This window comes from Ovis canadensis, chromosome 5 (assembly GCF_042477335.2).
Source record: "Ovis canadensis isolate MfBH-ARS-UI-01 breed Bighorn chromosome 5, ARS-UI_OviCan_v2, whole genome shotgun sequence".
NCBI lineage: Eukaryota > Metazoa > Chordata > Mammalia > Artiodactyla > Bovidae > Ovis > Ovis canadensis.
In genome coordinates this window covers 122,455,917-122,470,511 of record NC_091249.1, presented here as the reverse complement: position 1 = coordinate 122,470,511, position 14,595 = coordinate 122,455,917, and the positions used below count along the sequence as shown (strand labels likewise).

At 46.9% G+C, this 14,595-nt stretch overlaps 1 protein-coding gene across 1 annotated transcript; it reads right to left on the bottom strand.

Moving 5' to 3' along the window:
- Nucleotides 1–5,541: 5,541 nt before the first annotated feature.
- On the bottom strand, nt 5,542–14,109 carry LOC138441645 (uncharacterized). Its single transcript, XM_070292426.1, is given in 6 exon segments — nt 5,542–5,823; nt 8,538–8,633; nt 9,419–9,621; nt 10,646–12,470; nt 12,472–13,918; nt 14,006–14,109. Coding segments are annotated over 6 exon segments (3,957 nt in total).
- Nucleotides 14,110–14,595: the final 486 nt, after the last annotated feature.

The window sequence follows — 14,595 nt, the reverse complement described above, 5'->3', positions numbered from 1 at the left end:
CAGCAGCCCTGACTCTTACCGAGACCAGGCTTTCTCTCTGCATACCTAGTTGTATACACAAGTCTTAGGTGATTTACATCATCTTCTGGCCAAAGGGCCAGTTAACATTTTACGGCCCTTTTCGGATACGGATCTGTCAACCAGAGAGCTTGTTTGTGTTGTTCTTCCCAAAGTCTGGTGCCGCTCTCAGAAAGCACTAAATAAAGTTACATCCTTACACAGCGAGGACACAGCAATTTATAACAAACAAAGAAAGAGGAGTACAGTGATTTATAACGGAGAGAAAATTCATTAACTCAAAAGTCTAGTGTTGCTAACATAAAAACTACTATATTCCTATTTCTGCATCCCAATTACATTGATTACTATCCTCCCAGGTGCCTAAAAGATAAAGGATATGGAGGCCTGGTGGCAAACATTAATTCAACCAATGAATCCCTTCACCAAACTAATTCTTAGCTCTAAAAAGGCTCTATATCTTTAAGATGCTTTAAGCTTCGTGTCTCTCGTGGTTGGGGGGCTGTAAACAATTACAAGTTGTAAAAGTCTCCAGCTGTCAGGCAAGTTAGAGAGCCGTCAGAGGGGTTTAAGCTGAGCCATTTCTTTCATATGCAGGAGATCAGTTGGAGCTCTGAGTTAACTTTTTCCAGAGAAAGGTGGTGGTGTGTGGAAAGCACAGAACAATAAGGCAGGCAGACTCTGGTTTTGGGAGTAGATGCTCAGGCAGAGGACCCCTTGAGACCTGACTCGCCTTGCCTGTCAGGTCTCTCTGCATGACCTTGTCATGGGTGGGATCTCCCATGCTGGCTCCCGGCAGGTAACTGTATTTGTTGTATAAGGATGCCTGTCAACATAAATTGTTTCCACTAAACAAATTCAGAATAGTAGAAAAAGGGGGGATTGTCAGGGAGCGTTTAATTTTAAGGAAGCCTATATGTTGTTTTTCATTTCTCAAGGGCCCTCTGTCCCTTATCAGTTCCTGGAAAATAGAAACGAGCAGAGCTGCACGCAGTTCTCAGGACTGAGGTCATGCGGCAGAACACACGCCTGGGTTCCTTTCAGTAACCTTTTACTTTTCTGTGAAACTACTTAGTCTTGTTCCTATTTCCAATACCTGGATTGTCTTCTGGCCCTGTGACGAATGTTATTCCCCTAGAAACTATTGTTATGGCCCCATGACGATTGTTGTTCCCCTAGAAACTGTTGTTATGGCCCCATGACGACTGTTGTTCCCCTAGAAACTGTTGTTATGGCCCCATGACAACTGTTGTTCCCCTAGAAACTGTTGTTATGGCCCCATGACGATTGTTATTCCCTTAGTTACTGTTGTGATGTGTCTGGTTACAGTGTTTTTCACTCAACTTTAGTTTTTGCCTAAAGCTTCCTTGTATAACAATATGTAAGCACACACCTCCATGAATAAAGCACCCTTGTTCCACTAGAGACTTGGATCCCCCGCGTCCATCTTTTCTTCGCCTTCTTTTCATCAACTCCTGGTCCCAGGTTCTGGTCTGTCATGAAGACCACACAGACGTATTAGCAAATCAGCTCACTTTGCACGCTTCAGGCCATTGAGCCTTCCTGTCTTGTTTCTGCCACGTTCTCCTGTCTAGAAGCCAGAGCTTCCTCTGTGGAATGCTTTCATGGTCGTTTCAGAATCCACTGCTAAACTCATCCCAGTGTCCTTGACTGACACAGACAAATCTCTGCTCTGGGCAGGCATTTTCAACCTCTTTCGTAGCCCTGAGTTGTCTGGTGCCACCTCTCGCTTCCTGATGGTCCACCAGCATCTCTAGAAAGGCCCCTGGGCAGGGCTCAGCTCTGGGCATAACTCAAACCCTTATCTTTGTACTGTGCTGCAGCTCTCTTCCAGGAGCCCTCCAAATTACCCACCGGAGACAGTCTGTTGCCACCGCTCTGGTTACCTACTGCTGCATAACTATTTACCCCAGATCTAATGGCTTAAAGCAGCAACTTTTTGATTGTAATTTACTTTTTCTTTTCTTGCAGGAGGGCTTTAGGAGTGGCTCATTGGGTGCTTCTTCTGTTCTATGTGGCATTGGTAGGAGTCACTCATTGCAACTGGAGGATGGGCAGGTCTTGTGTCTAAGGCTTAAATGTTGGGTGCTTTGACTGGGAAGTTGGCTGTCATCCAGAGTGTTTGCCCAGGGCTTCTCTAGGCTGGTGGTCTCAGGGTGGACAATTTATTACAGGCAGGATTTCCAAGGAATATTCTAAAAGAGAGAAGATGGACCAGAAATTGGCACTGAGTCATTCCTGCTGACCCCAGAATTGTCACAGAGCTTACCTGGATCCAAAGGGAAGGCCTATGCCTATCTCTCTCTCTCTCCCCATGGGAGGACCGTGGAAAAACAAAAAACTGTATTCATCTTTGGCCTCCACAGCAATTTGCAAGCTCTGTGAGTACAGGCCAAACTCCTGCACTATTCTCGTTTTGTTGCTGAAGCACTTTTTAGTTTTCTCTTCCGAGACTTAAGCTCGTGTGTGCTGCGTTGCTCCACTACATAGAACATGTTTCAAAACTCTCCATGTGACCCCATGAAAGTCCGCATCACAAGGCTCCAGGTGGGAGTGGGGTAGGGGGTCAGGACTCAGCAGGAAGGCAGCTGTCTCTAAAGATACCCCTTGGCTCACCTTCCCCTCTCCCCATGCTCAAGCCTACTGATGCCCTCACTCTGGCCTTGGGCTCCTGGAGTTATGCAATGGTTCTGACACATTTCCTTTGTAAACTTTGCATGTGGGAATTCGTCTCACCCTGCATTTGATCCATGACATACACTTACATGAATTGGCATCTTGAAACCAAGAAAGAAAGAGTTTCTGTTTTGAGTGTAACTTGAATGGAGTTTGTATTTTGGATGATCGTTAAGGCAAAAATGGACATAGGCCCAATTTGCTTCAAGTGTGCCAAGGAAAAAGAAACCCTGCCATCCCCAGGATATGGGGGAGAGGAATTTGAACCTCTCCTCTCTTGATTCAGCAGTGGCCTAAAAATAGGGTTGTCTCAGGGCAGGGCGGCAGTGGGGGCTTGATCACACCCTCCAGCTGTGATGTGGACCTGAGGCTGGAAGGTGGCGATTTTCTGGGATGTAACAGCAGAGGTGGTGTGTCCAGGGGGTGGGGCGGGCTGCTGGGAAGGATTCAGGCTTCACTTGGGTCCCATGGCCAGGTGATTTGAGCAGTCCATCTCCAAGGGTCCTCCATCGCTACTGGGACTGAAGGATGGCTGGAAAGGTGGGCAGCTTTAGAGGGAAGGTGTCTGTGTCTGCTGACCTTGGGGAGAACATGGCATGTGGCTGAAACTGATCATAGCCTGGTGAGGAGTGAGACCCCCCATGAGCCAGCTCATGTCACAGCAGATGCTTGCTAAAGTGGCTTCTGAGTTGTGTAGACTTAAATGGCTTCTGGACTTGTGTGGCTGAAGGAGGTATCTAAGTGGCCATTAGAGCTGAACTGGAGAAAGTGTTTCTTTTCTTGCCAATGTTTGTGTTTACACAGTGACTTCCTTTTAAAGAGAAGATCACAAGAAGGATGAGAACAAGGTAAATGTGCAGTGGAGAAATCGGACAAATAGATTCCTCAGCCAGGAGGCCAAAGTTAACAGCATCGGCAGCAAGTCAGCTTGACAGCAGGTGCCCTTGATGTGATGAGAAATGGGATTTTACCCCTATGACCTTCCTCCTGAGGATCCAAACCCAGCCTAATCATGAGAAAAACATCAGCGAACTCTAATTGAGGGACATTCTGCAAAATATGAGACCATTACTCCTCACATTTGTCAAGGCCTTTAAAAATAAGTCTGAGAAATGTCACAGCCTAAGAAGATATGGTGACTAAATGTAATATGGTATCCTGGACCCTAGAACAAAAAGAGGACCTCAGATAAAAACTAAGACTGTGGAGTGTATACGGACTTCTGTTAATAGTTATATGTAAACATTGGTTTACTAATTGTAACAAACGTGCCATACTAACGTTAGATGTTAGCAAGGGAAACTGAGGCCGACTATATGCAATCTATCTGCACCATGTTCAAAACAGTAATTTTTCTGTAATTCTAAGTGTTCTAAAAAATAGTGTATTAAAAGTATGATGTCTGTGTGTACCACTTGTAAATATAAATACTAAACAGTTAATTCAGTTCAGTTCAATTCAGTCACTCAGTCGTGTCCAACTCTCTGCAACCCCATGAACCAGAGCACGCAAGGCCTCCTTGTCCATCACCAATTCTTGGAGTTTGCTCAAACTCGTGTCCATTGAGTCAGTGATGCTGTCCAACCATCTCATCCTCTGTTGTCCCCTTCTCCTCCTGCCTTCAATCTTTCCCAGCGTCAGAGTCTTTTCCAAAGATGTCAGCTCTTCGCGTCAGGTGGCCAAAGTGTTGGACTTTCAGCTTCAACATCAGTCCTTCCAATGAACACCCAGGACTGATCTCCTTTAGGATTGGTGGGTTGGATCTCCTTGCAGTCCAAGGGACTCTCAAGAGTCTTCTCCAACACCACAGTTCAAAAATATCAATTCTTTGGTGCTCAGCTTTCTTTATTGTCCAACTCTCACATCTATACATGACTCCTGGAAAAACCATAGTCTTGACTAGACGGATATTTGTTGGCAAATAATGCCTCTGCTTTTTTATATGCTGTCTAGGTTGGCCATAGCTTTTCTTCCAAGGAGCAAGCGAAAGACATCCCAATCATTGGCCTGCCTGTACTTACTTATACCAATGTCCCATAACAGCCCTTTTCCCTGTCCCTTCAGTTTCTACCTTCACACAGGCCCTGAGTATCTTCCTTGAACTGCTGCCACCTCCTGATTAGTCCCTGTGCCTCAGCTTCTTCTTCTTCCTGACCCTGCACCCAACAGTCACTTCACAGTTCAGTTTCTTTCTGGTAGTTCATTTTCTGGTTTAAAAATCTCCTGGAGGCCTCACCATTGCTCTCTGTGTAAAAGGCATCCTTAAGGGCATTTAATACCTTCCAGGATCTGGTCCCAAAGTTCTGAGTGCTTTTCTATTCTTCCTTATATGGCATCACTAACTTGATGGACATGAGTTTGAGTAAACTCCAGGAGCTGACGATGGACAGGGAAGCCTGGTGGGCTGCAGTCCATGGGGTTGCAGAGAGTCGGACACGACTGAACGACCAACACTTTCACTCTTCACTTTCATGGCTTAGCGAGACCTATGGAGAAATGTGTCTTGAGGGTTACTACACTGATTTCCCCACCTCTTCACTCCGTGCTCTTAACACAAAGTCTAGTCCAGTGCTTGGGCCATCATAGGTATTCAGCTTGTGTCTGTTGGTTTCTTGAAGGCTTGAGACTGATTCGGGAAGAGAGCATTTTCTTTTAAAGCCAGAGCTGGCTGTGCTGTTAGCCTGTAGAGTCAGCGGCTTCACCCAGAGCTGCAGCAGCCTGTCCGTGGATTGCGAGGGTGCCGAGCACCCTCTGACTTTCCAAGTCAGCTCCCAAGCTGCCGGCTTGGCTCCGTAACTCGGTGCTCTTCTCGGTGTGAAGAATTCTTCACACCGTGTGATTTAGCCTGGCTTTCCCCTTGAACGCTGTTACTGATAATGACTTACACCTATTTATTCCCAGTAGAAGCGTTGGAGAGGAGACCAGCGTGTGACTGATCCCAGACGCTGCAGTCATTTCTGGGTGGCCCTGGGTGCAGCCGCAGAGACCGGGGCGGCTGGGTCTCATCAGGCGGCTCAGTGGGAGAGCGTGCTTGCTCAGTGGAGTTTCCAGCAGTGATGGCTTGAGGGTAAGGAAAAGTAAGATATTGTTTTTGGCTTGAGTGCTCACCTTTAAAATCATATGAAGGTCACAGCCTGAATTTTCAAAGTCGTTCACCTGCTTTTCCTGTGACAACTTGAAAAGCAGAATGCAGGGTCACACACACACATGGAAATAAAGGAACTGAAAATGTTCATTTCTTGATTTAAAATTATAAATACATTCACAGTAGAAGATTCAAATAAAGATTAGAATAGTGTCCGAAGCATACTGAACACAATGGGGACTTCCCCTCTCATGTCCAGCTTCTTTCCTAAGTGGTAACTACGCGTCCGAGTTTGCTGATCACCCCTCCAGTCTATTTTACACACACATCTACATCTTCCTTTGAGATTTTATTCTAATATATACTCTACATTATATCTATATATTTAAAATCAGGATTTAATTAGAGCTGAAAGTTCAAAAATAAATCAACCACTGAAGCATTTGCTTTCATCAGATAGTAAAAAGTCCAAGACTGCCAGGAAATCTGTAGTGCCTTGAGGGACCCAGGCTTTTCTTGCCTTTCTAGTTCTATCCTTATTTGTCGCTTTTGCCCACATACTTTTTACCTCAAGACTTCAGAATAGCTGCTACATAGCATTTTCCCACATTCCATATGGAAGGAGGGAAAAGGGCAAAGAGCAATGACTTTTCTTTGGGAGTGTCCCCTCAGAAACCACCGCGTGAGTGGAGCTCGCAAACCACAGCTGGCATCATCTCTTAGCACCTGAGAGGTGGCCCAATTTTACCCCACTGGAAGCCAAGTCCCATCAGGAGGTAACAGCCAGAGTGTAAGCCAACTCCTTGTCTCTACTTTTACGTTAGTTGATATCAATGGTTTGTTTCCCAATTCTTGCTCCTTCTGATCCAGCTTCTTTCCTTTTGAGGTAGCAAATAACTGAATATTATTTTACTCTTTTATTTTGAAATAATTATAGGTTCGAAGGCGTTTCTAATATACCCTTGACCCAGCCCTCCCCAGTGGTTCCATCTTTCATAGTTACCATGGCAAAACCAGCGATTTGGCATTGGCACAATGTATATGTACAAAGGCAGCAGGTTTTTGTTTTCCTTACTGTCTTCTTCTTAAATGTTTCTTGTAAGAGTCACAGTTTCTTGCTGTGATTAATCCCCAGATTTGGCTGACATTGTGTGGAAGCCACAGTAGTTCCACATGTGTTCCATGCCAATCTTTCTTGGCACAAACTTTCCAAGATAAACATGCCTGCAACATCAGGAATCCTTTCTATGTAAATATTGGTGAGACAGCTACACATGTATACTGCATATAGAAAATGTGGTTTGCTTAGGAAAATCTCAAAATATTTCATAACCTTGAATGCATTTTTGCCTTTTTAAATTTTTATTTTATATTGGTGTGTAGTTAATTAACAATGCTGTATTAGTTTTGGATGTACAGCAGACTAATTCAGTTATACGTATATGTTATACACCAAGCCTGTATCTCCAAACCGACCGAGAGAACAAGTCCACCACAATAATGCAAAGGCAAGAAGGGAGTTTATTTCTAGCTCGCTAGGGCCCAAGTCTCATCCAGCACAGTGGAATCCGACAAGAGCCCCGAACAAAGGATTATGGCGGCTTATATACAGGCAGCTTTTTGTCTCAGTTACAGGGGTAGCTGGCGTTACATGATTGGCTAGGCAGGATGAGTTCACGTCCTGTCTCCCCTTGGTTGGTGTGTGTGGGAAGTCTTCCTAATTTGGTCAAGGAATGTTCTGTTAAAGAAACATAACTCAGGTCCTAGGCTTAGTATACCTCGCTGAGGTTGTCGTAGCCGGGGTTTGGCCCCTAACATTCCCCCCGTCCTTAGATCATATAGAGGAATCTTTCTCTTGGTCCTGAGACACAGTTTGATATTGTTGCCGAAGCACAAATAGCTGTACGGTGTTTATACGTTCTTTTACAAAGGCTATAAGTCTATTGATAATACAGGGACCAAAAGTAAGTATCAGTAGAAGCACTAGCAGGGGCCCCAGCAACGTGGAGATTAGAGTGGTCAACCAAGGGGACTGCTGAAACCAGGACTCGAACCACCCTTGTTGGGCCTCACCACGTTCCCGTCTGCGTTGGGCTAGTCCCTCTCTCACTTTGGCCATAGATTCTCTGACTATTCCTGTGTGATCGGCATAGGAACAACATTCTTCTCCTAGGGCTGCACAGAGTCCCCCTGGTTGTAGAAAAAGTAGATCTAATCCTCTTCTGTTTTGCAGAACTACTTCAGATAGGGAAGTTAAAGACGATTCCAAATGACTAATAGATTGCTCTACACGGGTGATGTCTTCATCTATGGCTGCTCTCAGGGAGTTAAATCCCTGGCTTTGCAGGGACAAGGCTGTTATTCCTGCTCTGACCCTGGCTATTTCAAGACCGAACATAGTTGCAATGGTTATGGCAGTAATAGGCTCTCTCTTAACTCTGTAAGTTCTTTCTTGAGAACTTAAGGTCAGCCTTTGGGCCCAGTAATCATATATTGTTTCTTCTGGCTGGTACAGAATTTTTGGCACGACTGCTACCATAACACAGAATTCTTCTTTGGGGTCAAAGATTGAGCTGTGTAAGCATGGAGTCAGCCCCGTGTGTGAACAGACCCACCATCCTCCCATCCGTGGTATCAGCCACCTGGCTACGGGCAAGTCTGTAGGTTCAACGACATGCGCACACAGTGGAGACCTCCCTGATAATATCTTGCCCATACATAACCCTTTTCCCCATACCTCTCTCATTGTAAGGCCTACTTTTTGTTCTCCCCATCGACATTGGGGAGGATCGGTGCCGTTGGCCAGGTCGTAAGAGGCGTTGAGGCCTATTGCCTCATAGTAAGGGGGAATTAAGTTGTAACATAACCAACAGGATTTAGTTGCCTCAGGATGGGTCTGATTTAAGGTAGCATAGGCTGCCTTTACTAATTTCCATAGTGGATCTGTATGTCTGAGTTTAACAAGGGGGTCTGCTTTTGGGTCTTCTGTTGGTCTCTGTGATATAGGTAGGGAGGTTGTCGGGTAGGGAGTTACAGCAATTTTTTCCATTGGGTTGGGACCTATACTGTGTACCTGTGTTGGCTCTAGAACCTGGCTTGTGACTATAAATTCCCCCATAAATGTATGCGCCTCCCACCATTCTTGTCTATATTCCCCAAGATAGGCCAGAAATCCAAGCCCCCTCTTTTTTCACTTCTTCCTGATTGAACCTTATCTTAACCTGTGCATAGTTACAACTCTCTTCACATTCAAAAGTTGGATCCCCAAGGGCTTTGGGGATGGGCTCTGCGAACGAGAAGTTAAGTAGGTCCCGATCTCTTACCTCCCAGCGCCGAGGCCCATCATTACAAGTAACACAATCCCATGATTTACAAAAATAATCTTGTGCCCCCCCCACAAGTTTTCCAGTTGGTCTTCTGGTGGCCCAGGCACGCCCAGAACCCCTGTATCTGGAGGAAACCCCTAGCCCAAGGCACATTTACCACCAGCTTAAGGTCAAAGTATAAGTCTGGCCACCACGTATTTGGCAGATGTATTACAGTGGTTGAGTTGAGCATCTCACGTGTTAGTCCATTTTGCAGTTTCCAGGTGATTCTGATGGGTTGATGTGGGTTTACGTGGGCAGCTTCGGAGCAGAGTAACATGGTCATCCACCAGACGGTCCAGACGATTTGTCTTGGTCCTGTCGGTGACAGAGCTTCAGCCTCAGGGGGTTGGATGGGTGTAGAGATGCTTCCCATTCTTTCTTGGCATTTTCTTGTTCTGCTGAGGTGGCTTGGCGTACGTGGTTGCAATGCACCCAAGGCCCGATACCGTCGACCTTTAGGGCAGTTGGGGTGGTAAGAAGAACAACATAAGGACCCTTCCATCTGGGTTCTAGTGCCTTGGTTTGGTGCCTTCTGACCCACACCCAATCTCCTGGGCCAATGTTGTGTGAGGGGACAGTTCCCTTATTTTGACCTACATGTAGTTCCCGGAGCAGTTTCCAAACACAGGAATGCACCTTACTTAAGGCCATCAAGGCCTCTTGGAATTGTCCCAACGTGGGAGGTGGTAGATTCTTCCCTTCAAAGATTGGACACATAGGGGGAGGTCTCTCATACAGAATTTTGAATGGGGTCAGATTAAGTTGATAAGGAGTCCCCGCCAGTCTCTATAGCCAATTTAGTTAAAGTTTCTTTTAGGGTCCGATTCATTCTTTCAACTTGCCCTGAGCTCTGTGGACTGTATTCACAATGTAATTTCCATTTGGTCCCCAGGGCTAGGGCAAGGCTCTGAACTATTTGACTCACAAAAGCAGGTCCATTATCAGAGCCGATTGGCCACTGGCAGGCCAAACCTGGGAACTATTTCTTCTAAAATCTTTTTCGCCACTATCATTGTGGTTTCTCCCTTTGTAGGAAAAGCCTCCACCCACCCTGAGAAGGTATCCACCAACACTAACAAGTACCGGTAACCATACTTGCCTGGCCTTACCTCGGTGAAATCTATTTCCCAGTGTTGCCCTGGTCCTTCTCCCCGATACCTCAGTCCTGTGTGTTGTCCTTTCCCTGGTCTCATTTGTTGACATGCCTTACAAGCATGTACTATATTCTTCACAGTTGTTTGGTGCTGGGGGAATCACAGGCGCGCAGTTTGAAAGAGCATCAGAGTCTTTTTTTCCCCCAGATGAGTAGTCAAGTGTAAATGTTCCCATAGTTGCTGTCCCAACTGAGTGGGGAGTATCAAGTAGCCATCTGAGTCTTGGTACCATCCATCTTCACCTTTTTGAAGGTTGGTGTTTTCTTGGATCCAAGCAAGGTCTGAGGATGAATACTCAGGGGTTGGGGGCAAAGTTCCCATACCTGCAGGTGGAAGTTCAATCGCCAACACAGGGGTGATGTACTCTTCATCAGCTACCTTTTGAGCTGCCAGGTCTGTGGCACGATTCCCTCGTGCCATAGGGTTGTCGCCCTTCTGGTGTCCAAGTACGTGTACTATTGACACAGCCCGAGGCATCTGTACAGCCTCCAAAAGTCTATGGATTTCTGGCAAATTTTTAATTTCTTTCCCTTCAGCTGTCAAAAAACCCCGTTCCCGATATATTGGGCCCTGGATGTGTACCGTGCCTAAAGCATAGCGACTGTCAGTGAAGATGGTTATTCTCCTTCCTTTGGCCCTCTCTAGTGCTTGAATCAGGGCAATTAATTCTGCCTTTTGTGCGGAGGTATCTGGGGGAAGGGCCTCAGCCCATATGGTCTGTCCAGAGTCATCTACTACTGTGGCTCCCGCCTGTCTCTGTCCATCTTTTACATAACTGCTGCAGTCTGTGAACCATCTTAGCTCACTGTTATCCAGTGGAGTATCGGTTAAGTCCTTTCGTATTGCTGTTACCCCGGCCAGTATCTCATCACAATCATGGAGGGGGCTGTCTCCCTCCGGATTGGGCAAAAGAGTGGCCAGATTTAGAGTGCAGGGCGTTTGGAAATGTATCCGTGGGGTGTCAAGCAGCAAGGCCTGGTAGTGCATCAAGCGGGCATTGGAAATCCATTTACCTGGGGGTTGCTTTAAAACTCTCTCTATGGCATGAGGAGTGTAGACCAAGAGTCTCTGTCCATAAGTCAGTTTATCAGCATCGTGGACTAAGAGCGCGGTGGCCGCAGTGATACGGAGGCAAGGTGGCCATCCGGCTGCCACTGGGTGCAGCCTCTTGGAAAGGTAAGGTACAGGTCGCTTCCATGGTCCCCATCTCTGTGTTAGTACCCTTTTTCCTATCCCCTGCTTTTCATCTACAAATAATTGGAAAGGCTTAGATGGATCAGGGAGGGCAAGGGCAGGAGCTTCCAGCAAGGCTCGCCTGAGCTCTTGGAAGGCGTTCTTCATTGGCTCAGTCCATTTCCAGTCCTTGTTTTCCTTGCTCCCTTCATATAGGGGCCTAGCCTTTTCTGCAAACCCCAAGACCCACAACCAGCAATATCCCACAGTTCCCAGAAATTCTCTCACTTGCCTAGGGTTAGCCAGCTCAGGGATCTGGAGGATGGTTTCTTTCATGGCCTGTGTTAGCCACCTCTGGCCCTGTTTTATCTTATAACCAAGGTATGTAACCTCCTGCTTGGCAATCTGGGCCTTTTTGGCACTGGCCCTGTAACCTAAAGTCTCCAATGTTTGGAGGAGGTCACCTGTTGCCTCTTGGCAATCTTTTTCTGTAACTGCTGCCAGCATGAGGTCATCGACATATTGTAATAAAACAATGGTAGGGTGTTCAAGCTGATACTCACGGAGGTCTTCGTCCAGGGCCTCATTAAATAACGTGGGCGAGTTTTTGAAACCCTGTGGTAAGCGAGTCCATGTCAGCTGCACAGGGGTCTGACCACCGTCTTCCTGCCATTCGAAGGCAAAGATCTCTTGGCTTGCGGGGGCAAGAGGCAAACTGAAAAAGGCATCTTTTAAATCTAAAACAGTGTACCAAATGTAGTTTGGAGGCAAGTTGCTTAGTAGTGTATAAGGGTTAGGAACCGTAGGATGAATATCACTCACCCATTTGTTGACTTCTTGTAGATCTTGAACTGGTCTAAAATCAGTCCCCCCAGGCTTTCTCACAGGCAACAGAGGAGTGTTCCATGGGGACCGGCACCTTTTTAGGACCCCTGCATCTATGAGGCGTTGTATATGAGGTGTGATTTTTTTGTCAAGCCTCTTGACTCATGGGATACTGCCGTACCCTCACCGGGGAAGCATTGGCCTTTAGTTCCACAATGATAGGGGACCTCTGTTTGGCTCGTCCCATTCCTGCTATTTCAGCCCAGGCCTGAGGGTATCTTTGAATCTATGGTTGTACTTCGGGGTTTATTGACGCTGGGGCCTCTGGCAAATATAGTCTGTATTCATCTTTCAATGCCAGAGACAAGACCTGGAGAGGATGCCCGGTCCCATCTAAGACCGACACTTGTCCGTGGTCGAAACGAATTTGGGCATTCACTTTAGACAGTAAATCTCTTCCTAGCAAGGGTGCTGGACACTCGGGTATCACCAAAAAAGAGTGGGTTACCTGGTGGGCCCCCAAGTTCACATACCGTTTTGTAGTCTATCCATATCGTTTAGTCCTGGTTGCTCCCTGTACCCAGCTACTTTTTTTAGACATAGGTCCATCTTTTTGGTTTAAGACTGAGTATTGGGCTCCCGCGTCCACCATGAAGCCAACCGGTTTCCCCTCCACATTTATGGTTACCCAGGACTCGGGGAGGGGCATCGAGCCCTGACCCCCCTAGTCGCTATCCTCTCCCGTGTAGAGGATATGACTTTCTGGGGAAGGGGTCTCATTCTTGGGGGTTCTGGGCCTCTCTTTCAGATTTTTCTTGGGGCATTTATCTTTCCAATGTCCAAACTCTTTACAAAATGCATATTGGTTTTTCTCAAGCTTACGCCTTGTTGTTTTCTCTTCAATTTTTGAGTCCATCTTTTTCCCTTTTTGGAACCTGTTTTTGTTTTCAATCCCAGCAAAAAATATCTGGGCCAGCTCTTTTTTATTTTTACGGTTTTCTTCAGCTCTAAATTCTCTTTCTTCTCGTCTAATGCGGTCCTCTCTCTCCTCTGGGGTCTCTCTATGATTAAACACTCTCTCAGCTGCCCTCACTAGATCCTGCAGGGATTGTTCGCTTAACCTCTCTATCTTTTGTAACTTTTTTCTAATATCGGGGGCTGCTTGATTTACAAATGCTAACATAACTGCCGCTCGTGACTCATCTGCCTGTGGGTCCATAGGGGTATACTGTCTAAAGGCTTCCATTATCCTTTCAAGGAAGGCTGCCGGGCTCTCATTTGGCTCCTGTCTCACTGAATTTATTTTGACCAAATTTGTTGGCTTCCTGGCGGCCGCGCTAAGGCCGGCCGTAAGAGTCTGGCGGTACACTCGGAGACGCTCCCTACCTTCAGCGCGTTCGAAGTCCCAGCTGGGTCGCACCGAGGGGAACCCCTCCTCAATGAGGTTAGGCTGTATCGTGGGCCTCCCATCCGCCCCTGGCACATTTTCCCGAGCTTCTGGCAGGATCTGTTCGCACTCCTCTGTAGTGAAAAGCACCTGTAACAGTTGCTGACAATCATCCCAAGTGGGATTGTGAGTGAAAAGGATAGACTCTAAAAGATCAATAAGACTCTGTGGTTTTTCAGAGAAGGAGGGAGTCTGGGTTTTCCAATTGTACAGATCACTAGTGGAGAAGGGCCAATACTGATGTGTCCGCTCTCCACCCTCTCTGGCTGGCCCCGCCCGGACCAGAAACGCGTGAACGGTGGAGGAGGGAACTTCTGGGTCTTCTTCTGCTACGCTGGCCATTCCCCTTGTCCTTCCCCAAGTTCCCCTGGTGGGGCCCCCTTCTCGGGGAGGAGCTGAAGGCTAGGTTCCCCTCGTGGTTTCTCCTGATGAAACTTGTGGAACCTGTGGAAGCAAGGGTGGATGTGGATCCGCATATGGGGGTGGGGACAATTCGGTCTCCAGGTCTATCAGATTAGGATACGGAGAAGATTCCTGGAATACTGGTTTCGGTCGATTTTCATCCTTTTTTCTTTCCTTCTCTTCGGAAGACTTCATGACTAGCACCTGTGGGCTTGGCGAGGTTGGAGTTGGGGAAGAGGGATGGGGAGGTTTAGGAGGTTTAGGAGGAGTGAGAACAAAGGGTTTAAGCCATTCTGGCGGGTTTCTCACTAGATCCTGCCAGGCCAGAATATAGGGAGTCTGGTCTGGGTGCCCGGCAGGACCAGGAGTGAGCACCCTCTCTTTAACTGCCTGGATAATTTGGGGGTTGAAGGTTCCCTCTAGCAG